The sequence below is a fragment of the Phyllostomus hastatus genome, unplaced genomic scaffold, assembly GCF_019186645.2.
Source record: "Phyllostomus hastatus isolate PE091 unplaced genomic scaffold, TTU_PhHast_1.1 phas_contig_329, whole genome shotgun sequence".
Lineage (NCBI taxonomy): Eukaryota > Metazoa > Chordata > Mammalia > Chiroptera > Phyllostomidae > Phyllostomus > Phyllostomus hastatus.
The window spans coordinates 541,638-563,649 of record NW_025333854.1 but is presented as its reverse complement, the minus strand read 5'-3'; the positions used below and the strand labels follow the sequence as shown (position 1 = coordinate 563,649).

Below are 22,012 nucleotides of genomic sequence, written 5' to 3'. Positions count from 1 at the left end.
CTTGCAGCCTTGGTTTAAGCCCCATGGCTGGTGGCCGGGGAAGAGGGTACCAATTCCGCGGGCCCAATTCTCACCTTCCACAAACCACCTTTGCACATGCGTAACGTCTCGGACCTGATTCTGGCCCTGTCTAGTGTATGCATGCACAGATTTTCAGGCTGCTCCCGGAGCGGGGCCCTAAACCTGGGGAGGGGGTCATTCCTGGAGGCAGTCGGGGAAATTCCACTTGACCCCCAACTCCGCTCAGAACCCTCAGCAGCAAACCTCAAGGTCTCACCCCGTTCCTAGGCTGCCGGCTCCAACAATTTCTCTGCCAGAATTTTCCCTTTTTAAAACAATAATCCTTTGGTTGTATATACCACACTTTGTCGATTCATTCATCTATTGATGGACACTTGGGTTGCTTCCACCTGCTGCGACCAATGCTGCTGTGAACATGGGTGTACAAATACCTATTTTACTCTTTCAGTCCCTACTTTTAATTCTTTCAGTTATATACCCAGAAGTGGAATTGCTGCTGGATCATGTGGTCACTCTATTTAATTCTGTAAGGAACCGCCATATTATTTTTCATGGTGGCTGTACCATTTTTTGGTCAGCAGTTCACAAATACTCAGTTTCTCTGTGTCTTCAATGTTTATTATTTTCCATGTTTTTTCAAAACAGCCAGCCTATTGAGTTAGAAGTGGTAACCTTATTGTGGTTTCGATTGCATTTTCCTAATGATTCGTGATGATCAGTGATGTTCTTTCATGGCTTATTGACCTTCTATGGAGAAATGTTTGTTCAAGTTGTTGGCCCATTTTTCAGATCCAGTTGTTTTTGTTGTTGAGTTGTAGGAGTTCTTTGTGTTCTGGCCATCAACACCTATAGTGATGAGCAGATCTTAATAACTGGTGTTTACCTATTGCTCATCATGTTCCAGGCAGCGTTCTAAGCCTTACAAGTGTGTTAAGTATTTGTCTCATACACACTGTATGTGAGAAGGTCCTAGTGGTGACCTCATGTTACAGATGAGAGAGAGAAGGCAGATTTTAAGTTGCTCACCAAGGTCACACAACCAAGTAAGTGGTATTTCTGAATGCATGCGTTCTGTATCCAAAGTCTAGATGCCCAGCCGTGGTGGCTCACGGTTACAGTTTTTAAGGTGGTGGTAGGAGGAAAGAAAATACTGTTCTGTTTCAGGAACGTAGAAAATACGGGGTCCTGAAGAGTAACACCTGCTCGAGGGTAGTTGGTTGGGTAATAATATGGGTGTAATAATTTATAGTTTTTTTTTAACATTTCACCTCAAATGTCATATGGTGTGCTTGAGTGTAATATTGTTATGTTGCAAAATTACATGCTTATGATTTTGTAATAAGAGTTTATAATAGAAAAGGGGTGTTATTTGTGCTGGACCCTGCATTTTATTTTCCTGATGATGTTACAGTTGTAACTTGTCTCTAATACACCCTTCACATGAGTTTGACCTCCGTCAGGAATATTTTCCTTTTGGATTACTTCATAACTAATGTTTATATAGTATTTCGATTTAGGAATTACTTTTCCCTATTAACATGTGAAATGAGTGCTATTTCCATTTCCGTGGTCTTAAGAAACTCAGTCTGAGATTAAATAATTTACCCAAGGTCCTCAGTAACGGACAGAGCCAGAATTTGAATTGTGTTACCTGTACTCTTCGGTCCCAGTTACCTTCCCAGAGTTTGCTGTCCCTGCAGGTGGGTGAGGCCACAGAAGGACTCTGTGTCTGCGCTCGTCGCTGGGGCTCTCTAGTCAGCGTGGAGCATGTTGCACTCCACAGGTGCGGATGAGGAACTGAGCTTTGAGTGTTAACTTTTAGTGTAAACTTAACCGACAAACGTGGCGACTGGCTGCCACAACAGACAGCACAGCGCCAGATCGGTGGCTCAGAGACAGGACAGAGCCACCTCCCTTCCACGGCAAGCACTGTTGCGAGCCCCCGTCACCGTCCTGGAGTCAAGTACTGTCCCGGGCTGTGAGGTCACAGTCAAGCCCAGCTGCAATAGAACAGAGAAAAGGGAAGAGGGATTTCAGTATGGAACGGCACAGCTATGAGCATTCTCGAAGACAAACATGCCTCCCCCAGATGTCATTTGCCCCCCATAAATCAGTCATCTAGTGTTCTTAAGAACATCTCTCCTTAATGGAAGAAAAGTAACTTAGGCCAATTAACGATATAGTTATTAATTAGGATACTTTTCCTTTATTTTTATAATGTTTATTGTCAGTATAGTTGAACAGGTAGTTAGCCAGCATTGAGGCTGTCTTGTGGTGTGGTGATACCATACCCCTAGAAACAATCAGAAGGAAAGCACTGTGTGTTGCTGTGTGTAACACGCTGCCATGTATAATGCGTGCCCGTGTTTTTTGCACCCATGTGTTTTTTCAGAAAAATCTTGTTTTAATTCTTTATTCAATTATTTATTTATTTATATTTAGAAGCGAAATCAATGATCATATTCCAGGGTATTACTTTGCATATGGGTATTGTTACTGCTTTCTCGAGTTACACTTTTAATGTGTAAACATAAAGAAAAGAATTAAAAACATTTACATAGATGCCGAATTAGTACTACCCATGTATAATGCACGTACTTATTTTCCCTCTAAAATTTGGTCTAATTGCGCATATACACGGCAGAATATGGTAATTATTAGTTTCTCTCTACTGTTAATTGAAAGTAAAAATCAACATCCAGTTTGGGTTAGCAGAGTGGGCCCTTGATGTAGAGGAAAAATTATAGGATAAATTTATTAAATTTCATAGACTTGAGAAAATAAGTTTCAGGGTCAAAGTAACACCAGCACACCTTTGGTGTGCTTCACTTCATCGTGCTTCCCAGATGTGTGTGTGCGCGTGACACGTGGAGCGGAAGGCGAGGCCCTCCTCTGGCAACACAGCGTGGCTTGCTTTGCCGTGGACTCTCTCATGGTCTGGAACCGAACCTTCGTTATCTCCAAGCTGGGCCCGTGTGGGGGAGCGCTAGTAACCGTGTGTTTTCACAGTGGAAAGTGACGTTTTTTTTATAGTTGGTCTGTGTAAGTGTCTGCTGATTTTTTTAATGGGGTATGAACCCATTTTAAAATTACGTTTTTTGAGGTGTACATACAATAAATATACTGTTTCTAGTGTAAAAGTTTGAAGATTTTTGACAAGCCAGTTGTGTAACCTCACCACAATGAGAATGTAGAACATTTTCAGCACCCCAGAAAGTTACCTTGCTGTCATCCTGTTCAGATAGACCCCTCCCCACACCCCCAAAACCATCAGTTTGTCTCTTGTTCTCTGTCGTGTGTCTCCTTTTCCAGAAAGTTGCACATAGGGAATCAGTGTGTAGCCTTCTGTTTGATGTAGACTTCTTTCATGCCTGTCGTTGAATGTGTTACAACCATTCTTTTTATTGTTAAGTGGTATTCTGTTGTATGGATGTGCAACTAACGACTACTTATTCGTTCTCTGGTTACCTGGCGTTTTGTTTGTTCACAGTGTTTGTGAATGAATGAACCCTTTTCGGACATGTGCATACAGGACTTGGTGTGAAGGAATGTTTTCATTTTGGGGTTGGCGGGTTGAATACCTAGCAGTGGGATTGCAGGGTTACATGAATTATGTGCATTCAGTTCTTTTCCAAGAGGAACCATTTTAGCATTCTCACCAGATGTATACATTATATAGTTTTAGTTCTCTGTTTTTGCCAGTATTGGATATTGTCAGTCTTTTAATTTTTACCATTCTAGTGAGTGTGTAGTTTGAATTTGCATTGTAGTTTTAATTTGTATTTCCCTAATAATGATGCTGAGCATCTATCTTTTCATGTGCTTTGGCGATGTGTCTCTTCAAGTCTTTTGCCATTTGAAAAATTGCAGCTGTCTTATTGAGTCGAAGGAATATATACAGGGTGGGGCAAAAGTAGGTGTGCATTTGGGAGGACGTGTAACAGTTTGTTCTTGTGTTATTTTCCCATCAGAACAACTGTAAACCTACTTTTGCCCCACCCTGTACTTTGGATGCAAAGGTATCAGACAGATGTTTTGCAAATAATGTCTCCCAGTCTGTGGTATGTCTTAATTTTAACAGTGTGCTTTGAAGAAGAGACATTTTAAATTTTGAGGTAAAATTGGTTGATTTTTTTTTTTCATGATATGTGCTTTACTGTGTCCTAGGAAACCTTTGCCTAACCCAAGGTCACAGGATTTTCTCCTTTTTTTGAAATTTTGTAGTTTAGCTCACATTTTACCATAGATCTGGATATGAGGAACAGATTGAGGTTCTTTTTTTGGGTTGGGGGCCGGGGGAGTCCAGTTGTCCAGTTGTCTCAGTTCCATTTGTTGAGAAGACATTGTTTCCCATTGAGTCACTTTGAAATACCTGTATTGAAAATCAGGTGACCATATATGTGTGAACTATTTGTGGACTCTTGTTGATATATATGTCTCGTGTCATTTCTACACAACAGTAGGTGATAAATACATGTGATGGATTTTGGCTTTTTCTTTTTGCTTTATTTTTAAACCTGATAGCATCTTTTTGTTTTCTAAAAACTTACAGGAAATTTGGATTAAAAGAGTAAACTTTTTATGGGCATGTGAAGAAACCTGTTGCAAAAGAATGCTGTTTTGAATTTATAGAACAGTCTTTTGAGTGGCTTCAAATGTTCATGTTTCCTAATTTACAGTTGAGCGTACTGGAAAACACATGACGGCACTTCTGTATTGGAAATGAGAAGTTGGGGGTGCAGACCTGGACTGTAAACCGCTGACCTCGAGTTCGAGGGGTGGGGTCCTCGTCTCTAGAGCAGGTCTGTGTGCCAGCGCCCTGGCCTCGGCAGAGGTGTGCCTGCCTGCCATGCCCCTGAGCTGTCACTTAGCCGCTGTGGGAGGTTCCCAAATCCATGGGTCAGGAGTGAGTTTGTGCCTCGGTGGGTTAGGTGCAGGCCTTCAAACCAAAGGGTCGCTGGTTTGGTTCAGTTCCCACTCAGGGCACCTGCCTGGGTTGCTGGCCAGGTCCCAGTAGGGGGATGTGAGAGTAAACCGCATATTGATATTTCTCTCCCTCTCTCCTTCCCTTCCCTCTCTCTAAAAATAAATAGTCTTTTGTTTTCAAAAAGAGTTTGTTTGGGAGTTCTGTGAACACACAGTAAACAGTATCCTCGAGGTTTGAGCTGTGGGACATGTTCCAGATCCTTTGCAAGAGGGTTTCTTTACTAAAGTTCTAGTCTGCAAGAAGTTTCGTCTCAGGCTGCCCTGGTGAGTCCTTCAGGTGGGGGTGAGGTCAGCGGTTCGCCGAACGCCGGCTCTGTTGGAGGCCCCTCGGAAACTGGGTGTGCCTGGGAAGGTGTCCGAGGGGCTTTTCAGTGCAAGGCTAATTGCCTTAGGTTTTTCCTTTAATTTAACTGGTAGTTTCAGATTTTTCACGAGTTACTCTTTGGTCTCCTTCATTAGTATGATTTCCTTTTATGAAAACTTGGAACTGGAGAAAAATGAGTGAAAATGTTTTCACCGTAGTCCTTTAAATTAGGCTTCCCAGGACTGAATGTAATGAGAGCACAGGAATCTGCTAGGGAACAAAGGCGGCTAGGTGAGTGGGAAGCCAGTGGTGAGGGCCCTGGTGGCCGAAGCTGCTGGTGTCATCCTGCCTCGGAGAGGGAGAGCCGCGCTTTCCGTGGGTCCTGCAGCTCCCACCCTGGCTTGGCAGGCACAGCTGAAAGCTCCTATTTTGTGAGGTGAGAGTGATGTCCACCTGATGTGTCGGGGGCTCTTTAAGGTATGTATGCGTGGGAACCCCGCTCCCGCCCCCTCAGGGAGGTGCACGAAGCTTTGAGGCCTGTGGGCGCCCTGCCCACGTTCGGAGAAAATGGATAGGCCTCAGTCCAGAGGGGTGACTCTGCGCGCAGCCTGCTCGTCTGAACAGAGCTGGGGGACACCTGCAGACCTGAGCTGTGGATGGGTGCGATCCGCGTGGTCCGGGGGTAGGCAGTGGCCGCGCGCGGAGGCGACCCCCGGAGGCGCGCGCCGAATCTGGACTGCGCGTGTGCGCATGCGTCCATGCGTGTGTGCGTAGGTGCGTCCTAGCGCGTTCCTGCGTCTGCCTATATATGTGCGCGCGCGCGCCTTTGCCTGAGGTTCTGAGGTGGAGGTGGAGCCGCGAGGAAGGAGTGGGTGACCGCGGCCGGGCGTTCTTGGCGCCAGAAGAGGTTGGTGTCGGTAGCAGCCAGTGTGGAGCGACCCCCAGTGGGTGGCGGGTTTCTCCCGGCCGCCCACGGCCCGCGTCTGCGGACACGCCCTGCCCGGGACGGACGCGCCGTACCCGGACGGCTTGGCCGGGGTGGGAGGCCGTCCTGGCGGCGGTTTACTTTCCCGCTCTCTCTTCCGGGTGCGCGGTCACTAACCGTGCCTAGCTGACTGAAACACGTGGGTGCCAGCCTTCCTCCTCCCGGCGGTAAGAATGCGTGACCGTGGGGCTTCACGGTCCGAACGCGTTCCCCTGAGAGCTTCGGGGCGCCTGAGGAGCTCGGTGCAGGCTGGTCGCGTTCCTCCCCGGCGGGGGGTGCTCTCGCCGGTCCCGAGGAGGGGCTCTTTATTCTCGGGGTTCGGGGAATCGCACGCATTTGGGCGATTTCTTGCGCTGTTTCCTGTGTGTCCATGGTTTGGACGGCCGCTCGCATGGCGCCTCTTCCCTCCCAGGGTGCGGTGGCTGCTCGGTGGGCCGAGCAGTTGGTCTGGTTTTTCCGGACCGTGGCCCCGGGGGCGCTGCTCGGTCCTCTTCCGCCCCGTTCAGAACGCTGTGGTTAGATGTGCTGGGTGGCCTCGTGTCAGCGCGCGTGGTGTGGACGCCCACCGGGGCTGGCGGGCTTTCGTGCGGCCTCTCGGTGTTGAGGGGGAAGGGAATGAGCAGCCTTCTCAGTAGTACAGCGCCCTTTGTCACTTCGAGAGCGGTCAAGACGCTGCTGACCCGCAGCGGACGGTCTGCGCGGTGTGTGGAGAAGGCGCGTGACCGGTGGGCCGTGCCAGAAGCGGCGTGCGAGGTTTCTCGGGCCTGCGGGCCCTGGGGCCCGCGCTGCTGGATGGGCGGCCGTGGCACGCGGCGGGCGGAGTGCCGCGCCTTGGCCCCCGCCCCCTGGGCGCCCGTGGCGGGCCCGCTGGGCTCGTTTGGTGCGCTGTCTCAGTCCGGTCGTTTTCATCTGTTGACCAGGATTTCTCAGGCTGTCGCAAACGCGCGGTACGCATTTTTAAAGTAAGAAAATAATTTAGTGGATTTTGGGCGTGGAGGGAAGAGAGAAACGTCGACGCGGGAAGCATGGGTGAGTAGCTTCCCGTACACGCCCTGACCAGAGGCCGAACCCGCAGTCTCGGTGTGCGCACCGGACCCCGCCCTTCGGTTCCGGGGGCGCCCCGACCAGCTGAGCCGCCCTGCGCAGGGCGGAAGAAACATCATATAAGTGTTTTTGGGGGGAGGTGTTTAGAAATTGTATAATAACGTTTTCTCAGATTTTTTGGTGTGTAGATTTATATTTCTCTTTTCTTGGCTTTTTATTCAAGGGGTTATGTTATAATACAGTGTTCTTACTATATGTTTTTATTGGTGAAAGTCACATCTAATGAAGGTAACTATTTTGAAGTGTACAATTCAGTGGCATTTAGTGCGTTCACAGTGCTGTGACACCGACATTTCTATCAAGTTCCAGAACGTCTTCATCACCCCAAAATAAAAATCTTTCCATTTTGTAGTTTATCCCCATTCCTTCGCAACAGTTCCTGGTAACTATCAATCTGCCTCTTCTCTCTGGATTTACCTGGTCTGTAATTTTCAAATAATTGGAGTTTGGCAGTAGGTAATCTTTGTGCTTGGTTTCTTTGATTTTGCATGCTTTTGAAGCATGCTTTTCACTACTTCATTCCTTCTTCCACTGAAGTTTTCAGGGGTTTGTTCAGAAGGAACCCAGCCATGTACTATGAAAAATGGAGACATTTAGTGGAGAAGATACAAGATACAAGAAGCATGGTACACACCTGCGGGACAGTGACGCCTCAGTCCCCTTCAAAGCAGGCACCTTGGGACCTCACACAGTCCTCCCAATTGCCATCAGCTGCCCCGTGGTATTTTCCTGAATCTCATCAAGGGCTTGAAATCTCTTCCCATTCGAAAGTGATTTTAGTTTTGGCAGAAGCCAGAAGTCTTGGGGCACCAAATTGGGGCTGTAGGGGGGCTCGTGATACTTGAGCTGATGCATTGTGTGGATGACACTGCAGATCACCAGTTGCCCATAGCTGTGGCCTTCTGAATCATCCGAATCGTTTCCGCAGAGGAATGTACAAGCTTCACGCAAAATTGGTGCACGTTTGTTGCTTTTCTCACTCATTGTGAACGTGAGGGCCGCACAGTGCATGTGCTCATGCAATGGTGCTTGCGCTCATGCAATGGTGCCTGCCTTGCTACCAACAATGTGCCGGAACCGGTTTCTCTACATATTTGCCAATCCTCATTCTTTACTGTATGTCTGTTTCTCTCTCCCCCCTTTTTGGTTTATCTTTTTTCCTTTGTTTTTCAAATTTCACTTTTTTGTCTTCTTGTTAGGGGTGGGGTTTGTGTGTTTGAGTTCTTAGCCCATTTTTTAACTGGGTTGTGTTTTTTTGTTGTTGACTCTTGAGATTTCACATATTCTGGATAATAGACCTTATGTGATTTGCAAATTATTTTTTCCTGTTCTGTCAGTTGTCTTTTTACTTTGTAGGTAATATTCTTTGCACAGAAGTTTTAAATTTTCATGAAGTTCAACTTTCTTTTTCCATTGTTCCTTATGTTTGTCATTTCTAATAATCCATTGCCAAATCCAAGGTCATGAAGCTTTATTTTTTTCTTTGATGGTTTTACAGTTTAAGCTTCTATAGTTAAGTCTTTGATTCGTTTTTTTTGTTTATTTCTGTATATGGTGTGACTCAGAATCCCAGTTGTCGCAGCACTGTTTGTTGAAAAGACTTTTCTTTTTTCTCCATAGAATGGTCTTAGCACTTTTGTCAAACTCAGTTCGCCATATGTGTACGACTTCTTGGACTGAGGACACTGTTTTGATCGTTGTAACTTTGTAGTAAGTTTTGAAATAGGGAACTTGTGTCTTGTAGCTGTATTCTTTTTTCCCAGTATTGTTTTGGATTATGTCGGGCCCCTTGTAGTTCCAAATTAATTTGAGAACGACTTTTCTATTTCTGCAGAACAGGTTGTTGGAATTTTAATAGGGATTAAGTTGAATCTATATCACTTTGGGCAGTATTGCTATCTTAAATTGTTTCCCAGTCCTTGAATGTGGGATGTCTCTGCATTTATTGGTCTTTTAAATTTTTTTTTATCAGTGTTTTGTAGTTTTTAGTGAAAAGTTTTATACCTTCATGGTTAACTTTATTACTAGGTCTTTTATTCTTTTGGATGCTACTGTGAATAGAATTTCTAAAGTTTCTTTGGGATTGTCATTGCTAACATGTAGATAAACAACTAGATTTTCTGTGTTGACCTTGTATTCTGCAACACAGGTGAATAATTAGCTCTAGCAGTTTTTTCCATGGATGCTTCAGCCTATTCTGTGTGTGACATCATGCCACTTTCCAGTCTGACTGCACGGCAGTGGTTGAAGAGGCTAGGTAGCCTTCTCATCAGCCGCTCTGTCTCTGTTAGCATTCAGTGTCTGTGATGGTGGAGGTGTTCACTGCCAGTGGTGCCTGCACCCGAGGGTTGTCTGAGTGCGTCGCCACTCCTGGTTGTGGGCATATTCACTTACTTGGTGCTAGAGATCCTGTTTATGCCTCCTGTAAGGGGGATGGAAGGTTTTCACCACCTGTTGTCACCGTTCTGTGAACCACCTTCTCTCTACGAGCAGTTCCTCTCCTACCAGTGCGCACTTGGGCCTGCAGTTCGGCAGGTCTCTTTGGGCTCACCATCGATTGATTATCTTGTTGGGGAGGAAATGGCTGAGCAGTAAGTGTGTACATATGGGGGTGCAGGATGGCAGGTAGAAGTGGATCTTTTTGCATTTCACTTCCTTGGTGTTTGGTTAGCCTCTTGGATACATACGTTCGTGTGTTTACCGAATCTGGTAGGTATTGGGTTGGCCAAAGGTTGTTCATTTCTTTCCGTATGTTGGCTCTAGTAGTGTTTAGTTGCATTTAACTTCATTCAAAACACTTTTGTTAGATTATATTGTGAGAGCTGTCATGTCAGCATGCATTTTTAAAAAACTTACCAAAATTTGTGAATTTTTGTGTAGCCATCTTAATATTGAAGATGGAAGAACATAAGCAACATATTTGGCATATTATGCTTTACTATTTCAAGAAAGGTAAAAATGCAGCTGAGACAAACATTTGTGCAGTGTACGGAGAAGGTGCTGTGACTGATGGAAGGTGTCAAAAGTGGTTTGTAAAGTTTGGTGCTGGGGATTTCTTGCTGGATGATGCTCCACGGTTGGTAGACGAGGTGAAGTTGATAGTGATCACATGGAGACATTAATTGAGAATAATCAACATTCTACCATTCAGGATTATAGCCAACATACTTAAAACATGCAAATCAAGCGTTGACAACGATTTGCACCAGCTTTGTTATGCTCGTTTTGATATTTGGGTTCCATGTAAGCTAAGTGAAAGAAACTTTGTATTTCTGCATGTGATTCTCTACTGAAACGTGAAGAAAACGTTTCGTTTCTAAAACAAATTGTGATGGGAAATAAAAAGTGGATGCTTTACAATAATGTGGAACTGAAAAGACTGTGGGGCAAGTTAAAGGAACCACCACCAGCCACACCAAAGCCGGTCTTCATCCGAAGGTGGTGGTGTATATCTGGTGGGATCGGGAGGGCGTCCTCTCTATTGAGCTCCTTCCGGAAAACCAAATGATTAATTCCAACAGGCACTGCTCCTCATCAGACCAGTTTAAAGCAGCACATAAAAGCCTCCAGAATTAGTCAACAGAAAACACATGATCTCTCTTCAGGATAAGGCAAGACTGCATGTTCCTTTGATGACCGGGAAAAACCTGGCACAGCCTGGCTGGGAAGTTCTTACTCTGCAGCCTTCACCAGACACCACCCTTTCGGATGTCCGTTTGTTTTGGTCTTCACAAAATTCTCTTAATGGGAAAAATTTTAATGACCCAGAAGACTGCAAAAGGCACCTGGAACAGTTCTTTGCTCAAAGAGATAAGTTTTGGGAAGATGGAAGTATGAAGTTGCCTGAAAGACTGCAGTGGAACAAAACGGTGAATACGTAGTTCAGTGAAGTTATTGCTGAAAATGAAAAACATCTTATTTTTACCAACCTTATTGGATAAACCAATATCTAGTCATTATTTCCTTAGATAATTCTTTCCACCTTTTTGCTTTTTTTTGGAACTTCCATTATGCATGTGCTGGTATGCATGATGGTGTCCACAGGTCTTTTCATCTCTGCTCTTTGCTTTCTTCTTGCTCCTTAGGCCTGTAATTTTTAAGACCTACCTTCAAGTATCAGATTCTTCTACAGGCTCAAATCTGCTGTTTAAACTGTCTACTGAAGTTTCATCTCAGTGCACTCTTTGTTTCCAGAATTGTGTTTGGTTCCTTTCTGTAGTTTCTGTGACTCTTCTGATCTTCTGTTTGTTGAGACATTGTTCTACTGGCTTCCTTTAGCTCTTTGTCCTTAAGACAGTGGAGGTCAGTGTGTAGTCAGAGGCAGTTTCTGCTAATGTTTTACTTGTGAATTGGCATGCTTTTTTTATTTGTTTATGTAGAAAGTTGAACATTCTGAGTATTGTCCTTTGTAGACTATGGAATTGAACACTCTCCCCCACCCCCTTCCTATCCTCATGGCTACTTGCTGTGGGTTGTAGTTGTGTGTTCATTCAGTGACTTTCTTAAATTGTTTCTGTGAAGTCTGTATTCTTTGGCTGGGGTAGTCTCTGACCCATAGGTTGTGGTCATCTAGTGTTCTTTTTTTGTTGTTGCTTTTAGGTAAAATAATATTTTAATGAAGAATTTTAAAGAAATTGATGGGAAAATATGATGAACAAAAGATAAAAAGATGTAAAAAAATTTACATCAGAATCAGTATGTTGCTTGTGAAAAGTTTGCAAATCCTCACAGCTGAGACAGGTTGTGGTCCATTTTTCTTTTTACTTTTTTATGGGGGTTATGCAGGTTAATGTAGTAATAGGTTTCAAGTGTCCAGTTCTGTAACACATTATCTGTACATTGTACTGTGTGTTCCCCACCCCAACTTGTGTTCTCCTTGCGTCACCATTCATCCTCCCCCCCGCTCTCAGGTTGCATCCTTTGATACGACTTGGGTCGATTCACTGGTCACAGAAAGTAATTCCAGTGCAATAGCAGTTTAATTTCAGCTGCGCATGGAACTGGTGTTCTCCGAGTTCTTTGAACAAGAGCCATCTTTACTGTGTTCACTTAGTGATCTGTTTGATGACCGGGCAGACGCATGACTGGAGTCTAAATGGAATTTAAAAAGTGGAAAGGAAAATAACTCTCATGTTGGCCTACTGGGGCATTTCTGTAATGCTTAGCCACACCTTTATAACTCTGCCTTAGCCTCCACTTCTTGCTTTTGCTGAACCTGAAAGACCATCCAGAGGTGAAAGCTCAGGGTTTTCAGGTTTTTTTCTGTGTGGCCATCTTGTCCTGGGCATTTGTGTGGGTTTCCAAGTTACCTGGTATAAGGGAGTTGTTTGCAGTGAATAATTTCCCAAAGAAATTCTCTTTTAGTCTTTCCCCTCAGACTTCGGCTGCGCTGTCTAATCATTTGTAAACCTCTGTCCCAGGCAGGGGCAGCTTATGCCATACAGGGGTAGGTGAGTGCCCTCCACCCCTTGTCATTGCTCCCGTGGCCCTCGAGAGGCTGGCACAGACCAGCACAGCTCGGAGAATGTTTCCTCTGCTGACTCTGGAACTGAAATACCGGGCCCCACAGTGGGCGTCAGAGACCTCCACTGTGCCCGGGAGACAGATGGGGTCGAGGGCGCGCGACGGGCCTGTGACGGAAGGACGTGAGACGGGAGTAGGACGGACCCTAACGGGGTTCTTTCAGTTTGTCGTCTCTCAGAAGATCTTATCTCCAAATGATGGTTACATTCTGACAAGGAGGGGTTACAGCTTCACCATACGAATTTGGGAGGGGTTGGGGGCGCAGTTCAACCCGTAACATTCACACAAGGAAAGGAAGGTGGAATGAAATCAGACGGCACAAAGCACAGTCAAGATGAATTGGGTGGAGCTTTTGAAACTCATTTGCCTTTACTTACCCAGGGGAGTACAATTTCTGTTTCCTTGCACCCTCCAAGGTTCCATGTGTGGGCCTTGTGTGTTAGACTGACGGAAGATAGGTTACAGGAGAAAACGGAGAGGTTCATTGCTCACATTTGGGAGTACCAGAGATGGGTAAAGCAAAGAGATGGTTAGGATTTCAGATCTCCTCATAGGATACGGGGAGGATGGGAAAAGGGAACTTAATGGAAAAGCAAATGACGTTTGAAAGGGTAGAAAAATGGACCTTTAGGAGAATTGATGGGAGAAATGATAGTTTGTGGGAGAATCTTGGGGATATGCTGTGGTTTTTTTTGTTTGTTTTCTTCTTGGGGGGGTCTCCCAGGGAGAGAAAGTTGGAGTTGCCTCATGAAGATTAGGGGATTGATCGATCATTGTTTTGGGAGGCTCTGCTATTACAAATGGAATTTTGGTCATTCAAATGCCTTCAGAACTGCTCGAATGCCAGAGAGGCGTGTTTTGGGGTGGCACATCCTGATCTCAGCACACTCTTGCGTAAATGCCGTGATAGCACCTAGTTTGCTCTGTACCTTTTCAGAACATGAGCACTTAATGCCATTAGCTGTTGGTATCTTATTCTTTAAGAACTACATTTAAATTAAAATTCCTAAAGAAATTGCAGAAATGGATAGGTAATATTAATGGTTGTCTCAGTGATTTCTGTTTATAACTTCTCACATAACCATCATTTTGGATGAGATCCTGTTTAAAATCATTAGCTTTAAATTATTGGTTAATTTAAGTTATGTGTAGTTTCCTGTGAACTTTGATTTGATGGCGGTTATAATTTCCCATTCACGTTGCATTGTTAGAACTGTAATCTTCAGAGTTTCAACACAAAGTAGTTGGGAAAATAACAGTCTGTCACAAATGCACAGACATCACAAATATTTAGTGTTCAGCTTAATGTCAGAATAGATAACAAAAATCCTTCATATACCCTAAAACATTGTAGGTTTCACTTTTATTGTAGAAGACTTAAAAAAGTAACATAAGACAGTAGTGGAATTAGAATTTCTGATTTTTTTTTAATATAGTTCATTTTGATTAGGCATGCTCTTAAAATCTTATATTTGTTTGTTCCATAAGTGGGTTTTTTTTTTTTTAATTCTGTCAGGTTTTTGAATTGTGTCAATATTTTTCTATCCCTGGCTCTCATGAGCAGTTTTTAAACATTTAGCGTAGTGAATTAACTAGTTATATCAGTTTTTTTGTTTCTGGCCACTCTTACCTGCCTTTTAATAGACCAGCACTGCTTGGGATAGTTGAAGTAGAATATTTCTGTTACATCTTGAGACTCTTTTAGAAAGTAATTTAGAGTATTGATAGGACTTTAAAAAATTATGGACATAGCACTTATATTTGAAAGAAGACTTGCAAAATGAAGGTTGATAGTAGTACTGATCATTTTGTTTTTAAAATTGTTTTCACTTGAGATTATTTGTAAGTATAAGACATTGTTATTAAACTTGGATATTTCGATGTTTAGAAAATTTGATTTCTTCATTGACTAATAGTGTAAGCTCTTTATTGAATGTGTATAGTTGCCCACTTGGCTTTGGCCTTATTTAAAAAAACTGAATTTACTATGTTTAGATTGGGCTGGCAACTTGTAGGGCTTATTGATGCAGTTGAGAGAGGCTCCCAGAAACTTGCATTTAGAATGCGGAAGATAAGTTGTTGCTCAGATACAGGGTGGGGCAAAAGTAGGTTTACAATTGTTTGTATGGAAAATAATACAATAAGAAGTAACAGTATAAGAATACACTCTTGTTTCACATAATCAGAACTGTAAACCTAGTTTTGCCCTGCCCTGTGTTTAAGACAGCTATTGTGGTGGTTGTAAACCCCTTTTAATTTTGGAAAATTCCAACCATTCATGTCAGTAGAGAGAGGAGTGTTTCTACACTCTTCTCCAGCCCCTCGAACCAATGTTTATAAACGTGTGCACAGCTGTGTTTCAGTGTAAACCTAGTCAGCAGTCCTTGGTTATGGTAAAGCACTTTCCAGCTGTGTCCGTGTTCACTGTAAGGACATCAGTGTGTACCTTTCTATTCTGTGCTGTCATCTCACCATTGTGACAGCTAAAATGATGAGTAATCTCTTAATGCCATTTCATATTCAGTCATGTTCAAGTTTTTTTTATTATGTCATAATGTTCATTTTTAAGGGTAGGTTGGCTTGAGTAAGGATTGGTATGTATATATAAGGCCCACACATGGTATTTGATTGCTCTGCCTATTCAAACCATTTATTTATTTGTTGAAGAAACTAAATCATTCTACCTGCAGAACCGCTTGTGATCTGGATTCGTTGGATTACCTCCCTCAAAATGTCCTTTCATTGTCTGGGTGGAGCTTCCTGCAGAGTGGGAGTTGGATCAGAGTTCAAACTCCGTGTAGGGTGGGGGCAAGGAGGCGTCCTAAATAGCTCGTTGTGCCTTCTTGGGACACTTGGTGTGTCGTCCGTTTGTGCTGAGGCTGTCGCACAGTCATTTTTAAAAATAAGCTTTATTGAGGTAAAGTTTTTACATTAAAATCAACCAGTTTTTAGCATGCAGCTCGATGAGTTCTGACGAATGTGCACGTTGATGCCACCAACACCCCGACCCTAGAGAACACCTGCTGGCGCCGGGGTCTCCTCCTGCCCTTTGTGGCCGTTCCCCTCCCCCGCAGGCCCTGCCCTCACTCCACTGGTCTAGCTTCTGTCACTTTATTCTCGCCTTGTGTAGAATTTCGCTATAAATGGAATGTTAAAGCAGTGGGAGCGTTGTAATTGCAGGAGCTAGAGAATGAGAAGATGACTTTGGCCAGGAGCTACAGGTCTAACCCTTCCATTTCTGTGACAGGGACTTGCCATGAGGTGTTGAAGCCCTGTTTCATTGAGGCGGAGAGACTGGACCTAAATGGCGCAGCATGACTTTGCTCCAGCCTGGCTTAATTTTCCCACTCCACCATCATCAACAAAGGTACCCGTTCTCGCGTCTCTCTCCTCTTTTTGTCTGTCTGCTTCTGCTGCTCGCACTCTACCCAAGCGTGGCTAATGTAAAGGCTTAATAGTTTTGTGGAGAAGTACTTTTTGTATTGCTTTGTAAGTTAGTTTATATTTAATCTGTTGGTTTTTATTATTTAAAAAGTCAGTTTTTAATGTTGGATCAATGCATGAAACCATTCACTTCAAAGTTGTCTTTTGTACAGATCAGAGTTCCACGCACTGTTTCAAGCCGTATTGGATTAGTGTTGCACCCTGCCTTTTTCTGTGTTATTTCTCTGATAACTTGCCTTTCCTAACATTTTGTTTAAGTGGAGGTTTTTGAAATCTTTCCATATAACTGGAAGACTTCTCTTTTGTATGATCAGTGAGACTTTCAGTGGTACATTGCTAAAGTTTCAGGAGCGAGGAGGACTTTGCAATAGTTGTACGTATCAGGACTCACTAATCTGAGAATTGTTCCTTTTACTAAAACACCAAGACAGAACAGCTTGTGTGAGGGACCTTGGGATTGGTTGGGGTCACTCACTCTGCTGTGCTGACGAGCTGCCTGCCACTTGTGTTCCCCTGACACGGAGGGACGGGGAGGGGTGGGGGGGGTGGAGGCGGGGCAGGCCCTGCCCTCCGCTTGCCTGTGACACAGCTCTGCCCAGTGCAGGCGTGGTGCACCACACCGTGTGGGGAACAGCTGTTCCGGGGGTCGCTGTGTAATTTGGACAGTTGCTACCTTCTGAAGACTTGTTGGATCATAATAAATTTGGCCCGTAGTATCTTGAAAAGCTGCACTGGAGCGACAGAATTCCTAGACAACAGAATTTAATGTTTGAACGTTGATCTTATTGGTCATGTCGGTTGACCTTTTTAGATACAGATGGAGTCTCTGGAAGGTTGATTGACTTGTCTGTTGTCATGTAATTAGTGTGAGCTTAGATTAGAATCCAGGCTATATTTCCTATTCTTTACTTTTCCCATAGGAGTAGTTTTCGGCATTCTGTAAAGCGATTAAACACTTTGTTTACCATGAAAGAGGGTTTGAGATTGTTAGGGCATGGAGACTTCCGCTGATGAAGCCACTGAGATCACTTAGTTATAGATGCTCTGATTACCCCTCTTCCTCTTCTATGTTGGTTTCTGGAATTTTCTTTTTCATTTTCTTCCCTAAGTTGCGCTCATCTATCTTTTCAGTGGGTTCATTTCTTTTTTTCCCCCAGGCTTACTTCAGAGCTTGGATACACATGAATTTCCTGTTTCCCCTTTATGTCCTTTTTCTCTGATATAACTATGACGTTGGTTCTCATTTTTAAGCAAATCAATAGCAGTTACCATCACCTGGAATATTTGTTGCAAAACATTATAAAGTTTGAGAATAATTTTTTCAGATGTTAGTTCGATGTTGACAAAGACTGACTTCTGTTTATGTGTGGTGAACCCTTCCTGCCGTCAAGAGCCTGACCCCGGTTCTGCTCACGGGCCCTCCTGCACAGGGACGATGGTCCCGAGAATTGGGGCTGCTTATTCTAACCTCTCACCCGCTGTTCACCTAAGCTGTCTTCAAAGAATGAGATTGAGGGAGGGAGAAAGAGCAGGAAAAACATTGATGTAAGAGAGGAACATCAGTCCGTTGCCTTGACCAGGACCAAACCTGCGACTGGGGATTGAACCAGCAACCTCGCACTTTGTGGGATGGTGCCCAGCCAAGCCACACCAGTCATGGCCAACGGTGTTTTGATAAACACAAACAGCCTTTTAGTAATGCCTTTTAAAAACTTATTCTGTATGACTTATACCTTGTCTTTACCCTTTTATTTCAAAATCACTATTCATGGATTCTCCTTTATAATTAACCTCTTGTTTTCTGTCAGAGCCCTTTTAACTTGTATACTACGTGGAACAAACAGTAATTACTGTTGGGTTCTTTATTTCAACTTAATGAAAGTCACTTATTTCTTTGAAGGGACGATACCAGGACATGAATTAAGGGTAAGGTGTTTCCAGAACAGGCTGCACTTCAGTGGCTTCCTGAGTTGTGTAGGATTTTAGCCCCATCGTGTGGTGAAATGTTGAACTGCATCGATAATGTCTGGCAGAGGGCACCCGTTGGCTGTTGAAATAGATGCTCACTGGGACCCAGTGAGAAGGAAAGTTCTTGTAACGTTTTTGTGGGCACTAAAAAGACACAGACCTGTGGTGCACTAATATTTTCCCTTGTGGCCTTTCGTTCTTTTCTGTTCTAAGTGCAAATTGTTACTAACTTCATCATTCTTTAACAGGTTCTGACCTGCATTTTGGAAAGTAACATTTTTGTTCTTGAGCAGAAGAGGCTGTAGATACTGACAGACTTAGACCCCTTTTCAGATGAGCCCTGTGCGGATAGATGTCTCTCCTCTGCATCGCCCGCTTCAGAAGCTCGGGGCGGTGAGGGCCGTGGGGCGGAGGCCCCCTCGTGCTGTGCAGTCCTTTGAAGAGGGTGCCGCCAGGGGTGTGGTGTGAGGAGTAGACATGCTGTGGGAGAGAGGAGAAAAGTTGGGAGCGTTTTTTATCTTTTTGGCTCCAAATAATAAAAACACGTGTGATTCTGCTACATCCAGTCAGTACATTTCACATCCTTATTCAGTATCCTGTTGTCACGTGTATGGCTGAAGTATAGCAGTGGTGCTTTGTTGATTCTCTCGTGGTGACGTTTTAAAGACACTGAATAACACTGTATGTTCCAGTGGGGACAGTGCTGTCAGCCTGAGCGGGAAATGCATGCTGTTTAAACTTTCGGCCATGAGAGGATCCGACATTTCAGTCAGACTGGTAGCCTGGTTTGTTTTCAAACTTTGGTTTGCTGTGTAGAGTTTTTTGTTACTGATTCAGGTACTCTGGGGAATCCAGAAAAGGAATTGAAGTGAGGGAGAGGGGTAGAGACGGTCTCTTCCGTGCACATCGTAGCAGCTGACGTTTCTTGAGACATCACCACATGCCAGTCAGTCACTGGTAGAACTCATGACTCGAGGGCCGGCGGGAGCCCCGAGAGGAGACACCTGTTCTCCCTCGTTTGCGGGTGAGGGGTGAGGCCGAGAGAGATGTGCAGTCTGCTCCGGAGGGCTTCAGCGCGGGCAGGAGTCCCTGTGCTCCTCCTGTGAAGGTAGCAGTTCAGTGACTTTCTTTTCTTGGTCATTAGGCGGTAGACGACTTTGCAGAAGTGAGTACCAGGATGCGTTTACGCATATGCCAGAATATATTTTTATTCTGGTCTGAGTAAACACATGAAACCGCCTTTTCCCTTTAGGGGTGGCGTCTCCAGCATTTCTGTGCAGTGAGTACCTGGGGGTCTAGTGCATTCCAGGGGCTGGATGGCCTGGCCCAATCGCTTTTTGCAAATGTTGTACCAATTTATAACCCCATCAAAATGCCAGGGGCCCCCAGTGTTGGCAGTACTGGATGTTTGCACATTTTTAATCTTTGTGGAATTGAATGAAAAATGGTGGTCTATTGAGCATATTTCTGTGTTAGGAACAGTTTCTAGAACTGCTTGTTCACATAATCCATTTCTTAGTGATTTGTAATAGTTCTTTTTATATTGAGGGATTTGTTTGCCATTAATATTGCACATATTTTCCTAGAGAGAAGCATAAGAAAAATGGAATGAACACTTACCCCCACGATAGCCACATCTTGGCATTTTGGCGTATTAGTGTTACCTCTGGGAAGTAAAACGGCGTGCGTAGAGTTGAAGTTGAAGTGCACTGTTGACTTCTCCACAGTCCTTTTTCTGTCCTCGTTTTCCCCCCAGAGGTGGTCTCAGTGCTCGTTCTTCTATTATTATTGCATGTGTGAGTATCGGTAAATACTTTGGTTCTGCATGTTTAAAAAATTTATGTGAATGATTGCCATCGATTTGTCTGCATCTTGCTTTTACAGTCGTTCTGTGGCTGAGTTTCTTTCCATGTTGATGTCTGCAGATCTAGTGTGTCCGTGTGAGGCTCGGTGCAGTGCTCTGCTTTGTGCTTCTGTACCACGTTTCATTTGTCCACTGAGGTTCCGACTGTCGATGACCGTGGGTCACTGCAGAGAGCACCGCTCTGCAGACCCTTGTGATGTTTCCTTGTGCCCATGGACGGCTGCCTTCCGGGCCGGCACTCCTTACACACGCAGAACGTAACCTGGGGGTTTTGTTCACCTGCGAGTTCTGGCAATGGCAGTTCTCAGGGGAGGGCCCTGGCCCCAGCACTCGCCGGGTGGGGCGGACTCTGTCTCTCCGTGGGCCCGACTCCAGAGCGCAGGTGGGAGTGAGGAGGGAGGTCGCTGGGGCTTGATTAGACACTGTCAGCTCTCTTCCACGTGGTGTGCCGCACTCGACTCCTGCGTTTTGGGTCGGAGTATGTACTTGATACTGTTGCTCAAGTTCTTTCATGTTATCGGAGTTAATATTTCTGCCATTCTTTTGTTACGAGACTCATCTTTACTCTTCTTGGACATTGGGTCACACTTCTGTGAATGGCGTATTCGCATTCTCTGTTCCTATTGGGTCTTTTTTTTCATACTGATTTAGGAAGTATGTACATACACACATACATGTGCATATGTCATTTTAATCTCTTCAAACACAGTTCCATGTTTTTTCTGTTTTAGTCTTCGTGTATTTGGCTAGGTGTATTCAGGTACCTACTTGTTGCTGTTTCAGAAAACCTGAAGTCCTTGCTGCAGGCACCTTGTCAGCGTTGCGTGTAGCAGCCTGGTTCTTAGCCCGAGATGTCTGGGATTTTTTAACATGGACAAATAGTTGTTCACAAACACTGTCAGTTTTTTATCTACCTTTCAGTCCTGTTACTTGTATTTCTTATCCCTAGTTTACTGTGCCAGCTGTGTGTCAGTGTGTGAGGGTCTGGCATTTTATCGTCTTGCAAACTGGTGAGCTGGCCTCCGGGGCTGGTGGGAGACTGGAGACCCCTCGGTGGGAGGTGGAGAGCTCCGTCACTCACGGTGCAGCAGGCAGCACTGGCCTTCCCACCCCCAGACCCTCAGGGGTTGTGTGGAGTGTCCCCCACGGATGCTGCCCTTGCACCGAGTGGTGAATCCACCGCCTCGTCATCAGCCTGCTCTCGTCCCAGAGAAGGACATGACCTATTTCTTCGTGCTGCTTGCTGCGAACTTAACCCTTAGATATGGGCCATACAGAGAGCAGTCAAGGTCTCACGCTCTTGGCACAAGGCAGTGAAGAATGTTCTGATCGAGTGTCCCAACAATCTGCTCGTTAGCCCTGCGTGTTCTTGGCCAAACTTGTGTTTTCACTTGTGTATCGCTCTGCCAGCCACTCTGATGAAGTTAGCGGAGGATAGAACCGAGTTCATTTAATGTGTCTTGATAAATAGCATTTACTTAATAAATCAAAACCGAGGCGGTGGGTTGAGTCCATTCCCGACTGTGAATCAGTTTCAGGGGGGCCAGCAGGTGGCTGTTTTAGTCGCTGGTGTATGGTGAAAGGCCACCCTGTTATTAGTTAACCTCTCCAGGGAGTTTCAACTGACCTGGATTTTGGTGTCATTACTTGTAATTGCAGAGGCAGTAGATGGGCCAAAAAGCAGCTCTCATCCTCAGTAAAAGACATTCTGTGGCACAAACATGTCACCTGAAAGGGACCCAGATCACGTCAGTTTGGGATATATTGTTAAACTTGATTTGGGTCACTATCATGTCATTTTGCTTAAGCGACA

At 44.6% G+C, this 22,012-nt stretch overlaps 1 protein-coding gene across 2 annotated transcripts in view; it reads left to right on the top strand.

Moving 5' to 3' along the window:
* Nucleotides 1–22,012, top strand: part of GPBP1 (GC-rich promoter binding protein 1) — a 57,433-nt gene that overhangs the window by 7,440 nt on the left and 27,981 nt on the right. For both annotated transcript variants that reach the window (XM_045839892.1, XM_045839893.1), the window contains exon 3: nucleotides 16,171–16,290. In XM_045839892.1, coding sequence (XP_045695848.1) covers nucleotides 16,228–16,290 — 63 coding nt within the window. In that variant the 5' untranslated portion in view covers nucleotides 16,171–16,227. The remainder of the gene's footprint in view (nucleotides 1–16,170; nucleotides 16,291–22,012) is intronic.